Source organism: Sparus aurata, chromosome 3, assembly GCF_900880675.1.
Source record: "Sparus aurata chromosome 3, fSpaAur1.1, whole genome shotgun sequence".
NCBI classification, from domain to species: Eukaryota; Metazoa; Chordata; class Actinopteri; order Spariformes; family Sparidae; genus Sparus; species Sparus aurata.
In genome coordinates, this window is record NC_044189.1 from 5,741,468 (window position 1) to 5,767,330 (window position 25,863).

The 25,863-nt window shown below is 40.6% G+C and overlaps 4 protein-coding genes across 4 annotated transcripts; 1 reads left to right on the top strand and 3 right to left on the bottom strand.

Moving 5' to 3' along the window:
• Positions 1–6,054: 6,054 nt before the first annotated feature.
• On the bottom strand, positions 6,055–12,249 carry LOC115578997 (antigen peptide transporter 2-like). The gene is made up of 11 exons (XM_030412438.1): positions 11,702–12,249; positions 11,349–11,463; positions 11,134–11,264; positions 10,667–10,872; positions 10,307–10,504; positions 10,093–10,221; positions 9,461–9,649; positions 9,122–9,295; positions 8,532–8,691; positions 8,096–8,232; positions 6,055–6,408 (listed from the first exon to the last, which is right to left on the bottom strand). The coding sequence occupies exons 1-11, from the start codon at positions 12,213–12,215 to the stop codon at positions 6,181–6,183; spliced, it is 2,181 nt and encodes a 726-aa protein (XP_030268298.1). The 5' UTR covers positions 12,216–12,249; the 3' UTR covers positions 6,055–6,180.
• A 220-nt stretch (positions 12,250–12,469) lies between these two features.
• On the bottom strand, positions 12,470–16,176 carry psmb9a (proteasome 20S subunit beta 9a). The gene is made up of 6 exons (XM_030412459.1): positions 15,878–16,176; positions 15,705–15,772; positions 15,165–15,296; positions 14,230–14,359; positions 13,563–13,704; positions 12,470–13,384 (listed from the first exon to the last, which is right to left on the bottom strand). Exons 1-6 carry the CDS (start codon positions 15,926–15,928, stop codon positions 13,257–13,259), a joined length of 651 nt encoding a protein of 216 aa, XP_030268319.1. The 5' UTR covers positions 15,929–16,176; the 3' UTR covers positions 12,470–13,256.
• Positions 16,177–17,174: 998 nt separating this feature from the next.
• Positions 17,175–20,601, bottom strand: psmb12 (proteasome 20S subunit beta 12). The gene is made up of 6 exons (XM_030412457.1): positions 20,494–20,601; positions 19,977–20,047; positions 18,712–18,843; positions 18,306–18,435; positions 18,066–18,210; positions 17,175–17,340 (listed from the first exon to the last, which is right to left on the bottom strand). Exons 1-6 carry the CDS (start codon positions 20,539–20,541, stop codon positions 17,213–17,215), a joined length of 654 nt encoding a protein of 217 aa, XP_030268317.1. The 5' UTR covers positions 20,542–20,601; the 3' UTR covers positions 17,175–17,212.
• Positions 20,563–25,688, top strand: LOC115579010 (proteasome subunit beta type-7-like). The gene is made up of 8 exons (XM_030412454.1): positions 20,563–20,701; positions 20,941–21,028; positions 21,562–21,659; positions 21,904–22,044; positions 22,477–22,592; positions 22,913–22,971; positions 24,680–24,831; positions 25,370–25,688. The coding sequence occupies exons 1-8, from the start codon at positions 20,640–20,642 to the stop codon at positions 25,479–25,481; spliced, it is 828 nt and encodes a 275-aa protein (XP_030268314.1). The 5' UTR covers positions 20,563–20,639; the 3' UTR covers positions 25,482–25,688.
• Positions 25,689–25,863: the final 175 nt, after the last annotated feature.

A 25,863-nucleotide genomic window follows, 5' to 3' on the forward strand; every position in this document is an offset into this window, starting at 1 on the left:
TTGACTCCTTTGACCTCCTCTTCATATTCTTAATAATAAACATGTTTTCCCTCACTTAACAACCTGTCGTTTCTTGTGAAGTGTGCACAAGCTGCCTGCATCCACCCTGTTGTTAAACAACACATTATAAGGCAGACTGTAAGTTAATAAATTCACACTCAGATACACAGACTATGAAGTGAAATGTGAACAGAAGTTACACTAAAAGTCTGCAAAGACCTACGTAGTTTCATAAGCTAAAAAAAGAATTGTCTTTATCTTCACATAGACACAAAACGATGCACCATCAAATAGGTTGCATTGCTTTTTAAACCTCCAGAGAACGTTTATATTCTAGACTAAAGGAGATCCCAGAGTTTCAAAAGATACCATATGTTAGTATAGAAAAATCGTATAATATGACACAGAAGATAATTAGATTTTTTTCCATTTGATGATGCAGAGACAGCAACAGTTGTAAATTGTTTTACAGGCGTCTGAACAAGCCACAAAGATAAATGTCATACTCTTAAACAGTGCAGAAAAAGATGATTTTAACAATCTACTAAAGCCGAATGGAGAAAGGACAAATACATGTATTTTAAAGGGTTTAAAACCGTAAGCAGTTTGAAAGTTTAAAAGCATGATTTGAAAATATCAAACATTTCCAACAATTAAGACATGTGATTGAATATATGGGTGCAATTTATGTAATGAATTTAACATATATCAGATGGGTGATGCCTCATCAATACTTTGGGTACTTCAGGACCTGGAATAGTATCTAAAATGTAAGTGAGTTTGAACAATCCCTTTTGTTAAATGGTTAAATCAGGGGTGGCTGTAGCTCAGGAGGGAGAGTGGGTGGTCTAGTAATCGCTGTCCCCCAGCTGTCAAAGTGTCCTTGAAGTGGATACTGGACCCTAAAATTGCTCCTGATGAGCAGTTGGCACATTGCGTGGCAGCCTCCATCATCAGTGTGTGTGTGTGTGTGTGTGTGTGTGTGTGTGACGTGTGAATGTGTGTGTGTGTGTGTGACACGTGTGAATGTGTTTGACAAGCATTGTGAGCAGTCAGTAGCCTGAACAAGTCCTTTTAAATAGGTTTGTAATCGTAAATCTGAACATTTCAGCATGTTTGATTGTTCTCAGAGCTGCTAAGATTCAATAACATCACAATAACACAATAACATTTTATGTTCTGCTGATCTGTAATGTTTAATCATGTTATATACTTCCACAGTAATACATTTTATTCAGTTCTTATTTTAACCCACTTGGGGGCACTCGAGCTCCATCATTTCTATCTTCGGTGAATGACTCATGGCTGCCGTTTACAGTTGCCTATTCACCAGACTGAGACTGAGTTACAGGAAATCACATGGTTGTCTGGTTGCATGGGAAGCTGCCTGAGATAAACACTTGGGGAGCTGTTTTTCTTACTAACGCTGTTCATAACAACTCTGTTTTTAGTAACAATGATGTCACCCTCGTGACATACTGCAAGAGACATCCTGATAATCTGACTGTCCTTGTCTAGGCTTGATCCTATGAATCTCTGTTAAATTGTCTATTTATAAAACAGTAGTGTGGTGGTGAAAGATACTATAATGTAGCTGAGATTCAACTTCTTCAGTCCTCGATACCTACCATTTTTCAGTCCCTGTTGAAAAGTCTAGAAGAACATTATGTCTCTCTTTCAGACCTTCTGCTAAAATAAACATAACTCATACAATATGTCTTCTCACGCAATCTAAAATAAACCAAAATACTATCTCTGTCAACATTCCTGAGGCCTTGTAGGTTCAGGTATTGTCACCTTACGAATATGAGATTTTCTGTGGCTCTGCACACACCACGAGACCTCCCACACCACACGCCGAAGCTTTGCTGTTCAAAGATCTGAAAACATTTCTGTGTAACAATCTTGCTGAGAACCACATGTCAAACCACAGTGGTTTATGTCAGGGCAGATATTGTAATTTGCAGCAGGGTTTTGTTGCTCTCGCTAGATGGCAGTCAAAAGCAAAGATTCAACCCCTGCTGGGACTTTTGAGATCCCCCTAACTTTCACCAGCCAGCCAGGCCGGCGGCTTCCAAGAAATCACATGGCTGCTGGTAAAACTGCCAAATACAACCGACTGAGGCACTGCTGCACTGTCTTCAGCATCTCACAGATTGTAATGTTTTTTTTGGCTGACACGAGATCAGTTTCTGTTCACCCAGTTTTGCTCTCCGAACTCAAATACAGACATCAGATCAGCATTTACGTGCAACCTTTGGTCACAAGACAGGACTTCCCCGAAACTGATCATGCAGTGTGTTTGATAGGGTAATTTTGTCTTCATCATTAACCGAAGAAACCACAGATCAACTGCCTCACGCCTCAGAAGTAATCTGAAAAAATTCTGCTCCGGTAAACGTTATAATTGCGACACTCCCTAGGGGAAGTTAGGGGATTCACAACTAGACAGAGGGGGTTTACCTGAGTCTAAAACAACACAGGAGAAAAAATCATATAACTATCAGAATCCCTTCACCCTCTCAGTGGTGCAAACTCACTTCAACATCTGTCAAACAAAATGAGATGAAGTGTGGAGAAGAAGCTACATTGGGGTCATTTCTGTTGTCATTCATGCTGCATCAGTTATTTTATTACTTTTGGTTTAAAGTGAAGAAGCGAAGCGAGTATTGTGTTACGGTGAAGTTAATCTTCCTAAAATGTCTCGCTTGCTGATATGCAGTTTGGTTCCTCTGTGCTGTTAGTAAGTTGGTTAATGTGTCATGTTGCACACCTGACCTGATGCCTGTTTGCATGACTCGTTACTAAAGCAATGCAAGAAGATAGACAGTTAGAAAGTAAATATTTGCAGTAGTTGGAAGTGACATTTTAGTGCATTGATTCAAGTACTGTACTTTGGTACAATTTTTATGTTTACTTTATGCTTATTCATACTTAGATTCCACTATATTTACAGATACGGTTACTAGCTACTTTACAGATGACAGATTTTACAGATAATTTTAAAGCATAATACAATATTTTGTTAAAGATTAAACCCTTTTTTTAAATTGTTTCACTCTTAGCCTCTGACATGGTTAAATTACTTAATGGTATGTAAAATCTGAATTTACAGCCACCACAGTAAAATTGTAATTACACACTGACGCAAGTATTTATAATGTAGTCACACGGGCAACACATGCACTTCTAACTTGATACTTTAGGCACAATTTGTCGATTATGCTTCAGTAGGGTTCGAATGAAGCACCTTTACTTGCATTGGACTATTTTCATACTCATGTTTTGGCACGTTTACTTACTTCTACTGCTTCATCACTGAACATTTGTTGTCAGCAGGCCCTTTGGTTCTGATGAAACCTGATTTAAGTCATCTATGAGGCCTGATGGAAGAGAAGACATCCTGTACTAAAATATTCACAGTTTTGTTTAATACAGAAGTCAGTGTATCTTCATAAACAGCCACTTGTCCTGTCAAAGTGTACGTAGTGAAGGCTGACAAAACCAAAACCAAACAGCTCATTATTTTTTTGGATGGGGTCATTAGTCAGACACAATGTTGATCCAGACATCATTGAGAAACATACACACAGTCCAGTTTTCAGCAGATATATAGAACAAGGCCAACATGCAAATAAACACAAGCTGCATTCTTAAAAGAAAAAGGAGTGCCAAGACCAGAATACTTTCGGTCACAAGGGCTGGGCCGTTGTTTGGCTGAGTCAGGCAGCCGGTGACTACATAACACATTAAAGAAAGAAAGTGAAAGAAAGAAGGGAAGGGACGGGACTTTCCAGCTTGGTGTGGCGGTATGGTGCAGAACTGGTTAAGTATAGGCTTGTCGGCAGATATTCACATCCAAAGACACGCACGCATTTGCAGTACATGTGCACACAGAGGTTTGATGAGGCACATGATGACTTTCTGTTACACCACAGCTGCAGCCACGTGGTCGGTCACGATATCATCCCCATTAATTGCACACATTTCCCGACTTTCTGTTCACGCTGTCGGCCATTTTGTGTTGAGGGTTTTGAAGCTCTCATCCTAAGATGGCGGCAACTTTTGGCATCAGCTTTTTCTACTTTGTGCCCTCACGCCTTTGTTACCCGCAGGTGGCACATAATTGCTGATGGGAATCAGCCAAGTTTACCGATGAGTCACCGCGCCTGATGTAAATCTTGTGTCTCCAAACTGTCCGGTTTGTAAGAACAATGACAAATAGGTTTAATTTTAGCAAGACCGTCACACGTTTTTATCAGTTGAATATTCAAACATGAAAATATGTTGAGGGGACATTTGCATATGCACATTATAATATTGTAGGTCATGCCAGCAAGAGTCATTGTTACAACGTCTTCTATTTAGTCATTTTGCACATTTAGCCCCTTTCACCCTCTTATTTTAAGTTCTACATTGGCCATTTCAGACCTGATTCCCTCCCCTGCATACCAGACTGCCTCCCCTATGATGTACCAAATCATTTAATGTACCATTCAGTCTTAGTGGTCCAACCGGTTTGTCTTCCTGTTCCTGACCACAGCATGTTTTCGGTTTTGCCTGCCTGCTACCAAACTTTGCTTTAAACTCATACCAAGTGAACAGCTGAATACTTTCAATTGCTCCATCTCTGCTCGAGTTCACATCTTTGTGTTAAGAAAAGGTAAAGTACAAACAATGTTTTGAACGTGACATGAAAATATATTAATAAATAATGCAGAGTTTTTAGTGTAATATCGTCAGGCCAAAGTGTAACTTATGCAGCTCTCTCCTGTAGTTTGGGTCTCGATATCATCCACCCCATGTTTTCACTAATCCCTCTTAGACACGTTGCACTTATAATTGATGTCAACAGCACGGGTACAGATTTGCAATACAAAACGGAACAAAACATCTTTCAAATCCAGAAGAAACAAATGCCTGACTTGTGTGTGACACAGAACTTCAGCCGCCATTTCGTGGATTTACACACGTCCTGACAAAATGGTGACACACGCTGCCTCAGCTGAGCCTGATCTTTGTCGATAGAGGGAGTTGGTGTTTTGAGATCATGCAGCGCTTCCCTTCACTGTGTTTTACTCTTTATGACAGCTATCACCAGGCAACTTTCCAAAAAGCCTCGCTGCCAGAATAAAACAACAACCTGTTGGTAGTCAGGGACTTTCCAGATCAACTCAAACAGTAAAACCCAACCTTCACCTTGTACTATAGTCGAGTGGTTTAAAACTAGAAATCCAATTTTAACTTTATTTAGATTCATATTTTCATAGTCAACCAGGGGCTTGAAAAGAGGCTTTTTCCAAGAAGCATATTGCAGAAAAAAACTACGGCAATATGGTATATATTGAATTGATATATATCAATAATCTTAGACAATAGACACAGAAAAACCCAGACGACTTTGAAGACAATTAACTTGCCAGTATGACAAACTTGCAATTAACATAGAAATGCTAGAATCATTTAATGTCATTTTTAAATTATGTTCTCTCTTTACTGTGGATTAAAAGCCAAACTACACTAAATGCTGTACTTTTTGCTATAATGTTTAATTATCACTTCATCCTTTTGGTGGCATGTAGGAAAGTGTTTCCAGATCAGTTTTTAATTTACTTTTCTTTACTATGTAACACTGGCACCTTTGTTCTCCATGTTTATTATATGTTGAATTTATGTCACTTTACAAATATGTAATACAAGGCTTGAAAAATATAATCACGTCAGATAAAGTTTGACTAATGTTTCCCGTCAACTGAGGTCATTGACTTGCCTCATATCTTTAATTTGGGACACAGTCATGAAGCGACCTTTGGTCACTCTTATCATAAATTAAGGTTTATATTCAACTGTGTGTTGGCATGTCAAACTTCTTTTCGTCTTTACCAAACACACAGAAATGGAACAGAAAAATTGTGGTGACACTTCCATCACAAAATATGTTTAATTTGATTAATTTACAAAGGACAAATGTCATTTTAAAAGTCTCCAAAATGAATAAGAACAGAAAAGTCGTGATTTCAAGGACACAACAAAAAACAAAAACAAAAAAACAAATTGGTGCATACTGTTTAATTCTCATAATCTATACAAAATATTTACATATACTCCATCTGGCTCTTTCTGATGTACCTCCTGTCTATCACATGCATACACAACAACTCTGTCACAGTAGCCTTCACATTAAGCCACAGCATCAGCTTGTCTCTGTGGCGAGTTTCCCTCAGTGAAGAGCTTCTCTCTCAGCTTGTAGTAGCTTCCCTTCCTGTCCATCAGTTCCTGGTGAGTCCCTCGCTCCTGAACTCTGCCGTCACCAATAACAACGATCTGGTCGGCCTTCTCGATGGTCTTCAGCCTGTGAGCGATCACCAGCAGCGTCTGGTTAGGACAGCTAGCCAGGGCCTGCTGAACCTGTGCAGAGTCAGGGACAGAAATATTTGTTATTTGTTTTGTCATGTGGTATCCAACTGTTTTTCTGTTGAAGCAGAGTTCAAGGTGTCAGAAGACACATTTAGAATAAAAAAGTGGGGAAGCTTTGTAAAATGTAAATAAAAATCAAAATGCAGTCATTTGCAAACAAACTGTGTTTACCAAAGTGCTCCTGAGCCCTTGTAGTAATATCCTTTATATAATCACGTGTTTCACAGTGGTGATCATCGGCCCAATCTTACGTATGGACGACTAAGCCTTTTGAGGACGCCCCTTTCATACCCAATAATGATGGTAACACCTGTTACCTATTAACCTGCTTACCTGTGGAATAATCCCAACAGGTGTTTTTAGAGCATTCAACAACTTTTACAGTCTTCTGTAGCTGGCATCAAGTTCAGACGCATATATTTTTTAGAAATCAATTAAGTTGACAAAGTCAAATATTAAATTAATTGTCTTTGTACTTTTTTCAATCAAGTAAATGTTAAAAGAGATTAGAAAATTATCACATTCTCTTTTATTTATGTTTTACACGTAGACAAACTTTTTTTTAATCAGGGTTGTACATAAATCCATCGGTCTTATTCAGCTTTGTAGCTTTATTCTGCACATGTTGCTCTTTAACCACCCAACATGCAGGTTTACATCCTGCAATATCAAGCTCATATTGAACGTAGTTTAGACCTCTGTGCACACAGTGAACATATTTAAGGGAAGCACTGTTCATTCATCTTTCCAGAATTTTGAGAGTTTACCTGTTTTATCTTTTTAAATATGTGTGAAGATTAATTTCTATCATTTAGGTCTTGATTATCTTGTTAGGAAGTCATATTCTTTGAATTTGATGGTTTTATTGGAGCAGTTCTAATTTTTTAAATGGAGTTATTATAACTAAGGTTCAGGAACAGGACCACGCCAATCCACTCGCTGACCTGCCACCCAGGTCCAGCCGCATCATCAACCCAACCACCTGCATCTCATCAATCTAACCACCTGCTCCCAATCAACTCAACCGCCTCCACGCCCGATCTCATCACCTGTGACGCCTACATAAAGTAAGCCTAATCACCCCCCCCCCCCCCTCCGCCCCCAGACCCTCTCTCTCACCACCATCCCTTCTCACAGGACCACTGGCAGCCCAGCCTTCGACATCACCATTCCACAGCAAGAACACACCAGAGCAGGGATCCGGGCCATCCAGCACACGAGCCAGGGGGGGGAGATGAAGCCACGCCCGTCAGGACGCGTGCTCATTGAGATGTACCCCCACTCTGAGTCTCGACCATCTCCCCCCCCTTGGTTACTCGATGGCTCGGCAAACCTGCAGCCCCCCTTTTCATCCACCGACCCCGACCCCCTTTATTCTGTCCTCTCCAAATCTTCTCAATACATAAATAAACTATTTCAACAGTTAAACTTGGCGTGGTCTTGTTAGTGAACTGAGCAATGATGAGCGAGTACATTTTGGCACTTGGTGCAGCACTTCCTTTATATATCTATCAGACATTTAATAGTTGTTTCATAGTGAGAGGCTGCAGGCGAACACTTGCAGACATTCAGGGATTAATTCCCTCTGGTGATTAAACGTTTTCAGGTCTTCATCCTCATATTAATTACTTTTTAACTGAGGGTGTCTGACTTGTCTGTGTTAAAAGTTGCAGCATACCTTATTTTCACTCTCAGCATCCAGAGAGCTGGTTACTTCATCCAGGATGAGGAGCTGCGGCTGTCTGACCAGAGCTCGAGCAATGGCGATCCGCTGCTTCTCGCTCTTGGCCAACTGGCTGCCACCTTCACCCACCTCTGAGAAATAAAACATTATAAAATCAAAAACAGATCGAGGTTCAAGGTTCCAGGTTCAGATTCAGAAAGATATAAAGAGTTGAGTGTATGGGCAACACTAACCTCCCACACTAACCAAACATTGTATGTGTTTGTTTAACTTTATGATGCACAACTTTAATCTACATGAATGTTTAAATGAAAGCAACACTTTTCACAATCTTGCTCTGCAGATTCCATCATTCATCAAACTTTCTTGCAAAGCAGGTTTCTAACCACACAGAGTCATTCATGTAAAACATCATGAAGGCTGCTCCAACCTGTATCGTAGCCTTTGTCCAACTGCTTGATGAAGTCTTGGGCGTTGGCTTTGCGTGCTGCTTCCTGGATCTCATCCAATGAGCATTCAGTCAGCCCGTAGGCGATGTTGTCTCTGATGGAGCCAGAGAAGAGAACAGGCTCCTGGCTCACCACTGCAATCTGTCAAAACACACTTGTGTTATACATCCAAAAGTAAAGTTCACACTCTAATCTTTTTTAGAATTTTAATTATCTAATTAATGTAATAATTATGTTAATAACAGAACTAACACTTTTTCAGAATTTCGCCACAGCTCCTTCCAAATTTAACAAAATCAGCTGATTCTTGATGGTCAAAACAATCACTAGAGTGCTGAAAAGAATCCCAGTAGCTCACTGATTATCTGTGTCTTTGTTGTGTATGCCTAAGTTCTTCACGTGAGTCTAATCATCAGGCCCATTACCACTTGCTGAGCTTCTAGTAAGGTTGTTGAATGTTGATGTCATATTTGGAAATGTAAAACACTTTAGACAAAGATAAAAGACAAAGACAGGAGCTCCCAGCAAAGAATGGTGAGCACCAATCTAGAAAACAGTGATGACAAATTACCTTCTTGTGGAGGAAACGGTGGTCATAGGATTTCAGTGGTTTGTTGTCCAATAGGATATCTCCATCCTGCGGCTCATAGAATCGCTGTAGTAAACTTGCACAGGTGCTTTTTCCTTCTCCAGATGGACCCACAAGTGCCGTCATCTGACCGGACTTCAGCTCCAAAGAAAAGTCCTGAAGCAAGAGGATATAACTGTTGGAATAACAGTTCAACTGCAATATCTGACATAAAATCAAAATTTATCAGAGATATTGGTCAAAAATAGATTTTTCCATCTCTAATGTGTATGTGGTTAACAAACAACACCTCCCTTAGTCTACCTGCAGCTGAGACCTCACCTGCAGCACTGTTTTCTCAGGGTACGCGGGATAGGCGAAGCTGAGATCACGGAAGCTGATGTGTCCCGTCAGCCGATCAGGTTTGAGCGTCCCCTCCGTGCTGACCTGAGGTTTTCGGTCCAGGTACTCAAACACTTTCCCAGCAGCCCCCACTGAGTTCAGCATGTCGCCGAAGATGTAGGTGAGTGTCTGAAAGATGGCAGTCATAAAACTGATCACTTAATAACACTTGTTTTCATTTAAAGAGTCTGAGTTGGAGTATGTTAAATACAAATGTTTCTGCAAGCAAGAAAATGTTTTATATAGTGTAGGAGAGGCAGAATAAGTCTGGTTAGACTTACTTAAAAACCATGAGACAAAAGAAAAGCCTTCATGAAGACATTAAAACTCACATCCACATTTTTTTTCTGTTATCTTTTAATAATGCCTGGAATGTGTGTGCTTATCAGAACCAATCGGTTGTTCATGGTTCGCCTTTACTTATTTTTGCATATTCTCTTTTTTAAATGCAGATGAAATGCACATTTAATTTTTCCTAGTGTGTGAAAAATGCTTTGTAGAGACAGCTACAAATACTGTACAAATAATCACCAGCTCTGACTCATAACAGTACATAAAGCATTATGGGATACCCTGATGTTTTTTCCAAGGTCTGACTGGTAGAGGATGAAGGAAACCAGGTTGCCAGTGGTCATCTGTCCGCTCCGGATGAACAGCCTGCCGTAGTACAACATGAAGACCGTCATGCCCAAACCTGTCAGCTACAAACACACACAGGAACAAAATTCAATAAGGGTATTTTCAACAATAAATCACAATTTTACAATTAATGTACAGACTTCTCACCCTCCGTGCGAGCAGGTAAATCGCCCTGACAGTGTCCCGTCTGGTCTTCAGAGTGTGTGTGTCCATCAAGCGGTCGTCATAGCGACGGGCCTCGTGTTTTTCTGTGTTAAAACTATGTACAACACGGATACCGGACACTGCCTCATTCGCAGCCTCGTTCGCTTGAGCGATGGAGTCCTGCACTGCGAGGGACAGCCTCTGAGGAGGGAAGAAACAGAAGGTCAAGAAGGAGTTGAATAAGTTGTCTCAAATCAGGGTAAATATATATTTTTTTAAACTTCAGGGTCACACAGAATTGTTTAAACCTAGTTTCTCGGATCTCAATATTACTTAATTATTTCTTATTAACCCCTTTTTTACCTGGTAATGTGTGTCGTAGATGTTCTGAATGAGGCCTGTGATGGGCGTCTCCATCAACACGAGGAATGTGAGCTTCCATGAAAGAGTCATCATCAGGGAGATCATGCCCATTGTCTTGATAAACGTCCTGAGCAGCACGTTGACGTTCAGACACACAGTTCTTCCCATCAAGTTGGTGTCTTTAGACAACCTGGACGTGATTTCACCTGAGAGAGAAAATGTTAAGAAATTAACCTCTGTCCTGTTCTGTTCTGTTCAATTTCTTACTTTTTCCTTGTCTCGTTGTGTATTGTTTTGTCTTGCTTGGTCTGTCCTGTCTATTATGTCATGTTTGGCTTCATCCTGTGCTCTCCTGCCCTGTGTTTTTATATTAAACATCTAGTCTTGACCTGACTCGTTCTGTCCGTCATAGGCACTAAGAAACTATTCATACAGCATAATCACATGTCATATTCGAGGTGGCTTACCTGTCTTTGTGGTCTCAAAGAATCCAATTTCCTGTTTGGTCAAAGCCCCAAACAGCTTGACTTTTATTCGGCATGTGTAGGAACTGATGGCACAAAGTAAGACACCCCCTCTGCAGCCTGCGCTCACAGAGCTAACAGACCAATCAAACAGAAAGTCAGTAAGACATTACGTACAAACTGATGGACGAATGTGGAGAGAAAACACCGTCACATACCTGCCCAGAGAGAACAGGCCCATGAAGAGGACCGCAGATATGAATTCATTCGGCTGGTACTGACTGCCGAGGATGTCGATGACTCTCCCAGTGTAGAATGGGATGAACATCTCACCTGAGAAGACACACACACACACACACACACACACACACACACACACACATAATGAGAGATGGAGATGTATCAGACCATCATCGCTATCATCATTATCATCACCATCATCACTATCATCATTATCATCACCATCATCACTATCATCATTATCATCATCATCATCATCATCATCACCATCATCATTATCATTATCCTCTTCATCATCATCATCATCCTCATCCTCATTTGTTGTACTCACAGAGAACAGCCAACGTCAGGAAGACAAGCCCGGCAAGCAGCAGGAGATAGTCGGGTTTGTACAGGTACAGCACTCTCATAAACAGCTCTCTGGCCTTCTGCTTCTTCTCTTTACCCGCCTCTGCATCGTCGCTGTCCGGGATTGTGATCTCCCAAAACAGCGCAGCAGCCAGCGACGCTCCGGCGCCCATCAGCCAGCCGCGCGTATCCGGCAGTAAGCCACACTGCGTCTCCTCATGGTACAGCGCTTTGGTGCCGGTCTCTAACACCGCGGGCAGCAAACTGTGTGCTGTTATTAAACGGATCAGCAACGGTGTGAGGTGTCCGAGGCTCAGCAGAGTTACAGCACTTAGTGCCGAGAACCGAAGAACCGCACAGACCCAAAGACGCGCAACATGCCCAAAGACGCTGTTAGCCACCGCAAATCCTGATGCGTAAAACAAGGAAAGGTCGACGCAAACTGCGAGAATCAAAGTGATAACTTTGCGGATGACTGTGGCTGTATTGCCCGCCATCTTCTGCTGAAAACCGTCCTCGTTTGACCTACTCTGCCGCAGTACCAGCGTTTTAGATTTCATCAGCTTTCGGTTTCGTTTTCTTGCACGACCTGGGATTTCCCTGAAACCCAAACTGCAGAACAAAATAATTCTAACTATCACCATCATCATCACCATTATAATGACATTATTATGACATCCAGTCAGTGTCTACGCGGCATTCAGACAATATTAAGGGATGGTTCATTGTAAAAACGAGAAATCAAACAGAACACCTTTCAACACAGATTTTATTTTAAGAATTGACATGAAATCATGTGTGTATGCACTTTGATAGTTAAGATACAAAAACATGAGCAGGATTTTAATCATGTGCAAACTTAATCATGTAGGCAGGTGACAAACCATCAACCAGGCATCATAAAGGGTGACATAATCCACAAAAGTGGTGCAACAACTTTCATTTTTACTTTTACATTTTACTTTATGAGAGAAGGTGTGGGAGTGTTTCTGTGGGGATATTTAGAGAAAGAAAGTCTGTAGTTCTGCAGGATTCGTCAAGATGTTTATTTAGTCTACCACTAACATTGTTAAGAGTCTAAATGGGTGCATTTGCAGGATTAACCTCGGATGACCCGGTGGCAAAAGAAACAGTTGTTCTGATACACAGAGACAATTTCCATGTTCTCAAAGAAACTGCATGATCTTCGTCAAAGGACAGAAGTGACAAAATATTTACCATCATTCCTCTGCTGAGATCATTTTCTTTGTCATAATTCAAGTCTCTTAATGATGAGCCACAAACTTGATCAGGTGTTATCTCGTACTAACACAAAGGCTTCGTGATATTACATGTGAAATATCTTTACGATTTATGAAGCAATGCATATAATTCTTTATTAGTAAAAGTTTTCTTGACTAATATTTTAACAAGCTGAATTAGTTGATAACAGAGCCAAAACCCTTTGTGTGTAATGGCTGTCATGAGCAAAACAAATACCTAATTGCATGCTGCACTACAGTATCTTGGCAGACTTTAGATGAAAAACTACATATTGATCACTGATCAAAGAAGGTGGGTAAGTCATTTCCTAGAATGACTTTCTCCTCTGTGCTGTGTTCATCGATGGTCACAATATAGGCCACGCCTCCGCTGGAGCCATCACGGCTCATTGCCAAAGAGAGAGCTACAAGAGAGAGACAGACAATGAGAGAGGGGTGAGGAGAATAAATTACATCTGATTATTATATTGTATGACAAAATATTTTATATAACATAACTCTTCACAGCAGTCAGTACAAGAGGCATTCTTGATCTGGATTCAAAACACTGATGAAAAATGTTTTCTGTAGAAATTAACTTACTGTTGACGACAAACTGCTGGCAGTCCTCCTTGTTCATTCCCCTGCGATACTCAGCATCAACAAACCCATAAACATATGAGCTGCCAGAGCCACCGACTGCAAAAGGTTGTCTTGTGATCAGACCTTTCAGGGTTGCAAACACCTGGGAGAGGTCAAAGGGCACAAGACCAGAGAAGGACAAGACAGATTGCAGTGTCAGTCTACTAGATGGACACCTGTAACATCCAGTGTGTTGCTAGATTAGATCTTTTATTAAAAACATTTAGAAACATTCATTTTGACATTGTTAACACTTTTTCTCCCATCTTTGTTGTTGTTACCAGCACCAGTGTGTGGTTGTTTTAACCTTGTGTTTGAGTGTGTGTGTGTGCACGTGTGTGTTATCGTGGCAAAATGTGGTCCTGAAAAAACCTGTTGTAGCAGGAACCACCACATGTGTGTCTGACTGTCTGTGGACAGATTTTGTCACTGTGATAAAATCACAAACGTGTAAAATGCAATCACGAAATTTCCCTGGTGTGTTGCTGACATCAAAATAAAGGCAGAGTGAAAAGATAGGTGTGGTCTGACCTGTGCATACTGAGTTCTCATGTAAAAATGTTCTTATGACTGCTGTCACAACATGATCTCTAGTTTAAAGCCTAACTGTCTCATGTATCTCACTGACCTGCCCTCCGTCTCTTCTGTCCCAGCCGGCCACGATGAGATGTGCTGACAGCTCCTCCTTGTACTTGTACGAGATGTTCTTCACCAGAGTGGCAGCAGAGCGAACCTGGGGGTCCTCACCTATCTCCATACTGACATGAAAGGATATTACATATTACGTAAAGGATTGTCCAGTCAGTGTAATGAAACATAAAGTCATGCTTCTGTGTGTCACAAGCCAAACAAGTAACTGCCTTAGAATGGAATGACACTTAATTCTGATTCTAGGATAATGACTGGGCTGCACTCCTCTGTCTCTTAATTAACAATTGTCATATGTATATTTTGATTATCAGCTGCAACAGCATCAACTGGTAATGTTTTCACCCTGTGAGTCTGTGTGTGTGTCATAATGGCAAAATGTGGTTCTGGAGACATGTTTTGTTGCGGGACTGACCAAAGAAACAGTTTTGAGTATTTTGCCAGGTGATTATATGTCTGTCTGTCTGTCTTTGGACCGATTTTTGTCAGCATGACAGCATCACATTGGTGCAAGATGCAGTCATGAAACGTTACATGTGTGTTGTTGAGACAGAAATGAAGGCCACATCCAGAGATCGGTGTGGTCCGACCCATGATTTATGTTGTAGTTATACTGTATCTACTGGATTCTCATGGGTTTGAGGGTTTTTGTAAATGTTTGTTCTGCTTTTTCACAATCAATAAAAAAATGGCAATAAACATAAACAGACCAGATTCTCCCATTAAGCATAGCAAGACTAAAGCTGTGTGCATTGTGGTTTAAGTAATGCTTCATCCCTCTGTCTATGTAAGTCCTTGCTAAATTGATCAGCTGTTTTTATGTAGCTGGTGTCAGGTGCACACCAATCGGAGCTCACCCTCAATATTTATCATGAGAGTAGCAGGTGTGTTGGTCTGCTTCTACAGTGTATTAACCTGTGGACATCCAGCTGGTAGTTGACCATCTCAGCGATGGTCTGGGCGTCTGCTGCTGAGCCCGACAGAGCGCAGTAGATCTTGTCATGGAGGGGCGACAGCTTGTTCATCACCCTGTTCACCACTGAGGCCCTGGATGGAGAGATGAAGAGGAAGATTGTGTAGAGAAGTTGATGAAGAGGGAGAAGAAGAGGACATGCAGTTCACTGACGTCTTAAAGGTGCACTGAATAGTGTGTGGTGTTGAGGTAAATTTTAATCTGAAGATAAAGATCCAGAGTGCCTAATTTTTAATGCCTAAACAAACTAAATAAACAAACTCAAGACTGAATAAGCTTAAAAAACAAACTGACCACACAACAACTTCATACTGTTTAACTTTGTTTATATGTTGCAGACCCTGCCACCTTTCTATTTTCAACATTTCTACGTTTGTATTATGAAAACTCTGAGTTCGAGTTTCATCTCCAAAACTACACATTGCCCCTTTAATAAAGACAGACAAAAGTGGACATACACGCACGCACACACACTCACTTACCCTGCAGATACGCGGGAGTCAGACCCCAGCACGACTCCTCCATTGTACTCGATGGCGATGATGGTTGTCTACAGACAGAAGTAGAGCCCATACATATTTATAATCATCGTGTCCCAGCCACAAGGTTTCACATCATCAACGTCTCTCAGAAACATTAAGAAGCTCGTACTTACTCCTGTTTTCACCTCCTCCGACAGCCACTCTGGCCCTGTTCCGTCCAACATGCTGCAGAGCCTCCGGTAACAGCCGGGACCGTGTCCGCCTGTCGGGGAAGTGAACGTGACAACACACGGAAACACGAACGGTCAGTCGAGCAGCTTCGCTAGTTTTGTCGTCGGACACCTTTGTTACAGCTCTAATACACCGTTATCGACGTTTGACCAAGTCAACTCTACAGCCACACATCAGACGGCCTCCATCTTTTCCTGAATAAAACCGAAATTGAAAGTTAAACTGTTCCTCTGCAACGAGCCGTGAACCAGTCTGGGGTTCACTGTAATATAAACAGGCTTCATCTCAGTTAAAGGGGCACTGTGTATTTAAGGAGACAAATTCAAACTCGGAATTTTAATATTTACATTATTAATGAGGAAATAATACAAACTCAGAAATATTGTTTTTTCCACATAACTGAATTAACACACTGTTCTGAGGGGAAAATAAGGTCACAGAGCACTTAGTGAGGCGAGAAAGGTGGCAGGGTCCACCACATACAAAGTAATTTATTTAATTTGTTTAGGCATAAAAAAAATCAGTCATGAAGATCTGTCTCCTATGATTAACAAAGCTACATACTGCTCCTTTAAGAACTCTTTAATTGTGCATTTAACCTTATGATGGGATAACAAAAGTCACACTTTGGTAAATTTAAATTTGTCAAAGATATACATTTGGTTAACTTGAAAAATCAGCTCTACAAAAACTACTTGGTTAAAAAGTCTTAAAGTATCTGATATTATTTATTGAATGTTCATTTGTATAGGGACAGGTATGTAGTATAATCTGCCACACCCTAATGTCCCTAAATGTGTCTATTAAATACATAAAATTCAACAAATACATAAAGTTAAAAACACCATTAATGGACCTACAGCTACAACAGTAATTCACAGAGCAAATCACAGATTTTAAGCACAGAACACAAATAAAGAAAGAAAGAATGAGGAAGATATTTCCATTTTGGAAAATATTTATTTCAATTTCACATATTTCCTCACATTAAAAAAAGAAACTATACAAAACATGGTGTTTGGATGCATAAAAGGCAGAGAATCTCTGTTTATGACAGTGGAATGATCATGGTTTTGTATAAACGAGTAGGCATCTTATCATTTTCACTGACCCTGTTGTTACATCTGTGTTTCAACATTCAGTTGCTCATTAAAATGCAGCTAACTAATCTTTTATTTGTCTGACAAGTCTGAGTGAAAAAAAATGTGGCTCAGGGATTCAAACAAAATTACAAAAAATAAAATAAAATCAAAATTTCATTGGTTGGTCAAAGGCGGTCACTCATCATGGAACTTTGGCAGCTTGTCACCAGGCACCACCACATGCTCCACCCCTTTTTCTGTGATCACCACCAGGTGAGCGATGCCTCCGCTGACGTTGTCTCTGCCCATAGCCAGAGCGAGAGCTGTGAGCACAGACAGAATTTATACAGCTTCAAACTGCAACTATTAACACTAAGAAGCATTTAATTGTGATTGAAAATTATTTTCATTTAAATCTTTCTTGCAACACTGCAAATCCTTGGATTTTGATGTGCAACAACATAAATGCCCTCGTAAATCGGCAATCTCGATTATACCCTTCATTCATAATCACAGATTTTCCTGGAATTAAATGCAAACTTCCTAACAAAATAAACACAAACTTATTGAAGTATGGGTTCCGTTCCGTTTTCTTTTCCGCTTATCCGTGAGGGTCGCGGGATGTTGCCGCTTTTTCCCCCCTAAGGGGTTGCAGGGCTTACTGGGTTCCGTTTTCTTTTCCGCTTATCCGTGAGGGTCGCGGGATGTTGCCGCTTTTTCCCCCCTAAGGGGTTGCAGGGCTTACTGGGGCCAAATCCAGTTTCACTCTAGGGGCGTAGGCCAGGGTTCACCCTGGATGAGTCACCAGTTCATCGCAGGACCCTTACTGATGGCAGTGGCTGCCTTCACACAAGGTGCCAACTGCACATCAGGAGCAACTTTGGGGTTCAGTATCTTGCTCAAGGATACTTCGACATGTAGCTCAGTCCCGCCCTGGGGAGCTGGGATTCGAACCAGTGATCTTCTGTTCACCAGTCAACCAGCTCTACCCACTGAGCTACAGCCGCTACAGAAGTATGGGTACACATGCAAAATAAAGGAATAGTACCATTAGTGGCAAACTGCAGGCATTCCTCTCTGCTCATGTTGGGTTTGTATTTGGCATCAACGTAACCGTAGATGTAGGTGCTGCCTGAGCCGCCGATGGTAACAGGCTGACTGACCAACATCCCACCTAGAGCCACGACGTACACCTGGAGGGAGATGGAGAATATCAGTGATGCAGCTGGACTTACTATCATCATCACTACTTCTCTGATGTTCACCTGTTTTTACAACCACTTCCTACCTGTGGCCCTTTCTTCCTGTCCCAGCCAGCTGTGATGAAGCCGGCCTGTAGTTCATCTTTGTTTTTGTAACACAGGTCTTTCAGCACAGATGCAGCAGAAATCACCAGAGGAGGCGTCTCCATCTGGATACTACAGATTGGAGAAGGATCAGAAAAGATCAGAGAGAGTCAGATATTAGTCTCTGCTGTTGGATATAGGTTATTTGAATGGGTGGATTGGATTATGGATTATTTGCTACAGGTGAAGAATCAATGTTGTGTTTACTGTATGTGTGAGGCAGTTGTAGCACTTTCAGGATTAGTTTGCATTATATAACTTGTAAGGAGTCCTGAAGGAGTAAAAGCCAGGCTGAAAATATGATTAAAAACAACCAAAAGTGTGTGTGTGTGTGTTTGCATGTGTCACCTGTGGAAGGACAGGTGGAACTTCGCAGCCTTGGTGACGGCCTGAGCATCTGCGAGTGAGCCTGCCATGCAGCAGAAGATCTGGTCATGCACCTGAATCACCTTGTTGATGGTCTTGGACGATACATATTCTCTGAAGATAAAGACAATTAAAGGATGAAAAAATTCTCAGACCACACACACATTTGCATCTCTGTGATATGATATGAGCTCATCACAATATAAGAATCAGGTCTAGGAATTTATCATGCAGTTATGCAGCGTTCAACATTCAGACAGATAATACACAACTCTCTTGCTCAGGAAATTTCATCTTATGCTGGGTGAGTGTCCAAGTTTTTTAATTTACTTGTGTACAGCATTGAAAAATAGCCTAATTAGTGATGTACTCATTTTACTGAAAGGTCGTATTTGTAAGAATTCCAAAGTCATCAGATACTGATGCTTTGGGATAGTAAATCGGGTTGGTATTTGATGAGTTGGGAATGAGACTCAAACAATATGACCCTTAAGTTAGGCAATACCACACCTTAAAAGGGCATTGTAAATAGAAGTCCTGCATTAAATGCTACATGAGTAAAAGTGAAGCATTTTAAATGTGAAAGTAGTGAATGCAGGAAAACAGCCCTTGTGAGTGTTGGATTATTATTACTTATGCAAAAATGTGTAAGGTGCCTTTTAATGTTGCAGGTCAAGCTGGATTTTATTTTAAATGCTTTATATACTGTTGTGTTATTTAATATGTAACAATGCATTTTAGTTTACAAGCCTATTTGTGTAAAATCTTTATTTATAAAGTAGTAACTAGCAATCAATTAAATGAAATTAAGTGATAAGTAGGACATTTTCCTCTGAAGCGGAAGCATAAAAATAGCCCCCTAGGGAAATTATCAGGTACAGGTACCACTATAAAGCTTAACAGAGCAATACATAAAAACTGAGGAATTTTTAAAGTTATAGTTTTTACTGGATTGCTGTAACATGTAAACAGTTACTGGAGCTGAGAAGTTGTCATGTTGCCTAAAACAATATGACACAATTACAAAACTCGCAAATTTGCAGGCTGTTGGCTGACATAACTGATGCATTTGTAACGTATTTACTGATTTCAATACATCTTACAATGGTTTTGTACTAAAAATAAAATAAAATCATCCAGCAGAGTTTCATTTCTGTGCATCAACTTGAATTCTTGGATTTTATCTTTATCATGAATGTGCACAACACTAAAGGGAACGTCAGTGTGTCTGAACGGAGCATCCTCACCCTCCGATGGAAGCTCTGGAATCTGAACCGATCACGACCCCTCCATCAAAAACTGCAGCCAGGATGGTGGTCTGAGGGAGAGAGCGTCACTGTTGGTGAGTTAAGATTCTCCAGCAAGACAAATACTGTATAGCACTATGATATTCAGCATCACAGGTTTACATTTCTCTCATGCCTGCCTGTTCATTCATACCGAATGAGTGCTGCTATGAATTCTGGGATATAGAGTTCTATCGAGGCATGGTTTTTCAGGGGCTATAACTTGAAAATGAAAGTTTAGCCAGGGTCGTTTTCTGTAGAAATGTGACGACTTAACTCAGTCAGGGCTAACATTAAGTAATTACTGATAGTAAAACACGTGGAATGTCGAGTCGATGTCATTTCATTGTGTGTTAAGATTCAGGTATAGCATCACCTGCTCCTCCGCGAAATCGGTTATCGCTCATTTACGCGTAAAGGCGCGTAAAGGTGCTGCTTCGGTAGGTAAAGATACGAGTGATCTGCCGGATTTACTCACCCCTGTGCTGACTCCTTTGACTTGAGAGCCCGTGTAGTGTTTCTCCATTTTTACTTCAAAATCGAAAGAGAGGAAGGAGAGGTGACGCTTCAAACAGCGACCTCAGGCGCACGGAGACGCACAGAGAAGACGCAGTCACATCCAGTATGGCGCTATCAAATGTCCTCGAAACTCCTGCAGCAGGGTTTAATTTCGACAACGCAGCGAGGTATGAACTTCTTTTTAATGTTTTCTCAGCAGCAGACTGTTTCAGCGATGACATGAAATGAAATAAAACTTTTAGTGACGCTGAGCTGACATCGCTTTCAAAAGTGAAAGTAACTTTTTCCTGCTTGTTTATCGGTGTAATCAATTAAACGACTCAATGATGATGTGTTATATCAACTATGAAAATATATTCATCGCTTGACCTTCATCCTGTTTCCTATCTTCACTCCCCCTCTCCAGGAATGCTGCATTAGAGGGTCTTTTTGAAAGAGGACAAGCACCTAAACCTCTGAAAACTGGCACCACGATAGCAGGAGTTGTGTTCAAGGCGAGTATGGATGTTTAAACTGCACTGATAAAAAACATTAATAAACCAAAATCACATCAAACTTGAACATATCCAACATTCTGTGTATTTCCTTGCTTAAAAAAAATGTTGCACAACAGCAGGGGGAGTTTTTAAAATTAGATTTAAGTTTATTCTAAGTGCTAACTGAGACAATGAGATGCAGTCTTCTAAAGTGCTTATTTGCACTTGCATTGACTCAATCCATAACTTTAACAACTAACTCTCTCTCTCTCTCTCTCTCTCTCCATTTATGTATATATGTGTACATATATATATAGATTAAATGAATGTCCACTCTGATTACTAATACTAACGATTATTTTAATTGTTTTCTCTATTTCTCTTTACCAAATCAGATTATTATAACAACAACCAGAACCACTTTAAAGAAAACATTAAAAGAGACCAGATGACTGATATTTAAAGTATTTGTAATGTTTGCATATGCTGTGTAAATGTATAAATGGCATAGATTTGGTTACTAGTATCCCAGTTTGTCTGTGTTGATGCAGGATGGAGTCGTGCTGGGAGCAGACACGAGAGCTACCTCCGGTGAAGTGGTGGCTGACAAGATGTGTGCAAAGATCCACTACATTGCTCCGAATATATAGTAAGTCTCATTCATGTCACGCTAAAACCAAAAGCGGCAAAGTCCACCGTGGTATGCTCTCACTGTTATGAGTCTATGATGCTCAATGCACTTCTATTTTTGGGGGGGTACACTGTATATTCCACTTAAACACCTTCTGTCTTTACTTGAGATGCCCTACATTTCCCTCTCTGACTTACCAATTCACTTGTTCATCTTTTCCATCCACTTTTCTATCTTTTTACTCCTCTCTCTCCCTCCCTAGCTGTTGTGGAGCAGGAACAGCAGCAGATACAGAGAAGACCACAGACCTTCTCTCCTCCAACCTCACCATCTTCTCTCTGAACAGCGGGAGGAACCCTCGTGTCATCATGGCCGTCAACATACTGCAGGATATGCTGTACAGGTTTGTGGAACACCAGACATGCACCTGTATGTCCTGTACAACAGCTCCGACCTCCAAATCGGTCGAAGTGATCTCATGACACATTACACTTTGAAAAGATAAGATATGTTTTAAGCAGCGGACTCCGATGTTACAATATGATTTGGCAATTCCTCACATGACAACTGACACACAGAAGTTCCTGAGCTGTAGTTATACTTTTACACTATTTTATCTTATTAAACAAGCAAATGAAGGGAAAGAGAGAAGGTAAGAGGACAAGGAAGCAGGGGGTGGTCTAGTCTGCCTGTCTGCATGTTTCTGTAATTTTGCTTTATATCAGTAGCTGTACTTGAATATCATATTGTAATTCTATCATGCATATTTTGGCTCAATGTAATAACTGTGGTGATCGTCAGGCCTCCTGTGCTCTGATCTCTCTCTGCTCCTCAGGTACCATGGCAAAATTGGTGCCAATCTTATACTGGGTGGAGTAGACTGCACTGGGAACCACCTGTACACAGTGGATCCACACGGAAGTGTGGATGAGGTCCCTTACCTTGCAATGGGTATGTGACGTAACACAATGCATTGCCTGCGCTGTTACTGTGCCTGTGTTTTGTTTTTTTGTCAGTGAAGTTACTTTGCTGCTCTTTTCTGTCCTTTCGGTTGAATCGACTGTTACTGCTCAAGTTATTTACCTCACTCTTGATCTTTATGTATCAAATGTGTCATTTTGTGTGAAAAATGGCAGATGCTTTATATACATTAACTCACTGCCAGAATATAGCTAATAATCCTTTACTTTATACTGTATGGAGATCATAACTTTGACATTCTATGATTTACCATTATATTTATTTACTTATTTTACTTCGTGTCCATTCAGGATCTGGCGATCTGGCTGCTCTTGGGATTCTTGAGAATGGGTTCAAACTGGACCTGGAGGTACGCTACGTGTACAGCTGTTGTTAAATACTGTCACAATGATTGACGGTTGATCATTTATGCATGCTCACAAAATTATGACACTTATTTTTGGGCATCTTTTAATCAAATAATTGCAGTGTTGGCCAAAAAAAACCTCAGAGTATTTGGAAATTGCTGCAGACCGATTTTAAAACCGGCCTCTGTGTTCTCTTTAATGTTCTGTATGTATCTGTTTCCCCGTTTTTTTTTGTTTTTTTAATTAATATTTATGACAGACAGTACAACATGTATCTCCATCACAGGTTATAAGACATATATACATCATCCCCTGTCCCGTTTTAAGATTAGAAAAGGAAGAAAACAAAAAACAACAACATGTGCCTTACACTTATATTCAACATTTGACCTCTTATTCTACCACTCAAATGCTATACTGGATTGGATCAGATCCGATGCCTTATATTCAGTCAGACAACCCCTCTATTGACATTAAGAAGGGGCCCCAGACTTGATTAAAGATATCCTCTCTCCCCATTACTCTTTAAGTGACTCGCTCATATGTAGCCTTTCTTGTCATTTGTTCATTCCATTCCTTAAAACAGCACAGAGTGGAAGACTTCCAGTGTCTCAGGGTTATTCTACATGCTGTTATAGTAGCCAAACGTATCCATAATTTTTGTCTTCCATTTAAGGTGTTATTGTCTGGCAGCAAACCCAGAATACATAAAGCTGGAGTCTTGGTGAGGGCAACAACCCCTTCCCACAAATTGACATTTTTTTCACAGTAATGCAACATGTGTACAAGAGTCCCCACTTCCTTCTCACACCTCCAACATAAGTTACTGTCCCTAAGTTTTAGCTTGGCCATTTTACTGGGGGTCCAGTGGTTTCTGTGAAACAATTTGTACTGAATAAGTTGAGACTGTGCCTCACGAGAGCAGCCATGCCAAGATGCAACCAACTTCATCCATTTATCTGCTGAAATCTGTTCGCCCACATCTTTCTCCCAGCACAGCCTCAACCCCTCCAGGTGGGGTGGTCGTGCCTCCCTGATAATCCCATAGAATTTAGAGGCTCCACATTTTTAATGTTTAGTTACCTGGACTAACTCCTGAATCCTGGTCACGGGGTCAGGGTTCTTCCCCCGAGTAGCTTTAATGCAGTGCCCAATTTGTAGGAATTTCCCAAAATCCTCTTGTGCAAGGTTATATTCTTGCTTAAGTTCATCAAATGACTTCAATCCATTTTCACTAAGCAAATCACAAAGCAAGTTTATTCCAACTTTCGCCCAATTCTCCCACATAATAGGTTTTTTGCCAAATAATATTTTTTTGTTATACCAAATAGAGGATTTAGGGGTAAGATACGGACTACATTTTATATGTTGATGAGCACCCATCCAGGTTTCTTGTACAAAGGTCAAAACAGGATCCTTAAAGGGTACCGGTCTTCCCATCTGAGTCAGAAATGCCTCAAGGGAGGTTGGAGCCACAACTTCCTCTTCTATTTCAACCCAGGAAGGCACTCGCTCCCGCAAATGATTTATCTTAGCTAACTGGGAGAGTGAAAAAGCATATTGATACCATTCTATTTTAGGCAACGATAGACCTCCACTTTCTTTGGCCGCATATAACTTTGATCGGTTAAAGCTTGGTTTTTTGCCTGCCCATATATTCTGTTTCCCCGTTTTAACCATCATTTCCCTGATTTCTCCAAACTCTCTCAGCTGGAGGAGGCGAAGGAGCTGGTGCGTGCTGCAATCCATGCGGGCATCATGAGTGACCTCGGCTCAGGCAACAACATCGATATATGTGTCATCACCAGACAAGGAGTCGACTACATCAGACCCTACCAGGAGTCAGAGTTCAAAGACAACAGGTAGGCCTGTGTAATATAAGTATTACATATAAGTATGAGGTTACTAAACATCTGCTCTCTGGATGGATTCCAAAAAGATGAGTTGGATCAAGTGGCTCCTTATTTGAAAGGATTATAACTACATTTGATTTAGAAGCATTTACTTGTCATTGTCAGTGTGTTAATGGATTAATGCCAGCTGTGCCACACATGCCAGATTAATGCATATTGTTTTAAAAGTGGATTAATCAAAGCAAAAATGTAACATACTTAAAGAAGACCCCCCCCCCCCCGGACTTTCTTTAATACTGGTCCACACAAACACTTAGGAAAACACATATACTGCTTTTGTCATGCAGTGATCAAAAGAAAGGTCTGTATTATTTTATGGAGGATAATAAAAGTTGGAATAAACACACAAATATGGTTTATTTTTTAAACCAACCATGTCTAATGTGTGTTAAGAAGTGTCACCAATACAAAGACAGTGAATCTCTAGGTTTCTGATTCAGTGTCAGAAATTAACTCACCACAATCTCCCTCTCTTCTTCTCTTCTAGGAAAATTAAATACAGATATCGCCCGGGCACGACGCCTGTTATGACGGAGAAAGTCGTCCCCTTAAAGCTGGAGGTTGTCCAGGAGAGCGTGCAGCAGATGGATACAGCCTGAGCCGCGGTGCACCGTCACACCACATACACACCAAAACATCAAATGATTTCATTCATTCATATCACATTTTAAAGGAACGTAGTGAAACATCTCAAACTTTTAATTTTCACTGTCCTCATGGTTTCTACTCTGCTGCTCTGCTTCACTGAACTGTAGTTCAGAAACTACATTACTGCAGCTCTTCAGTTAACAGGAAGACTGTTATTACACCACAATGAGAAGACTACAACATGTTTTCACAAAATGGAATAATAAAAAAAAAAAAAACTAAATAAACATTTTGTTTGACTCCTGCCTGATTTCTTTGCCATTTGTATAATTATTTAGACTGCTGATTAACTTACTGTAATAATTAAGTTTCCAAACATCAGCTTTGTACTTA

Coding starts and splice junctions, on each gene's coding strand:
- LOC115579010 (XM_030412454.1), top strand. CDS start 20,640: ATGGCGCTATCAAATGTCCTCGAAACTCCTGCAGCAGGGTTTAATTTC. Junction 20,702..20,940: donor AATTTCGACAACGCAGCGAG/GTATGAACTTCT, acceptor CCCCCTCTCCAG/GAATGCTGCATTAGAGGGTC. Junction 22,972..24,679: donor GGTTCAAACTGGACCTGGAG/GTACGCTACGTG, acceptor AAACTCTCTCAG/CTGGAGGAGGCGAAGGAGCT.
- LOC115578997 (XM_030412438.1), bottom strand. CDS start 12,215: ATGGCGGGCAATACAGCCACAGTCATCCGCAAAGTTATCACTTTGATT. Junction 10,222..10,306: donor TTTACCTGCTCGCACGGAGG/GTGAGAAGTCTG, acceptor GTGTGTTTGTAG/CTGACAGGTTTGGGCATGAC. Junction 6,409..8,095: donor ATGCTGAGAGTGAAAATAAG/GTATGCTGCAAC, acceptor GACTCTGCACAG/GTTCAGCAGGCCCTGGCTAG.
- psmb12 (XM_030412457.1), bottom strand. CDS start 20,541: ATGGAGAAACACTACACGGGCTCTCAAGTCAAAGGAGTCAGCACAGGG. Junction 20,048..20,493: donor TCAAAGGAGTCAGCACAGGG/GTGAGTAAATCC, acceptor TCTCTCCCTCAG/ACCACCATCCTGGCTGCAGT. Junction 18,844..19,976: donor TCCAGAGCTTCCATCGGAGG/GTGAGGATGCTC, acceptor CTTTATCTTCAG/AGAATATGTATCGTCCAAGA.
- psmb9a (XM_030412459.1), bottom strand. CDS start 15,928: ATGTTGGACGGAACAGGGCCAGAGTGGCTGTCGGAGGAGGTGAAAACA. Junction 15,773..15,877: donor CGGAGGAGGTGAAAACAGGA/GTAAGTACGAGC, acceptor TTCTGTCTGTAG/ACAACCATCATCGCCATCGA. Junction 15,297..15,704: donor GACTCCCGCGTATCTGCAGG/GTAAGTGAGTGT, acceptor CTCTCCATCCAG/GGCCTCAGTGGTGAACAGGG.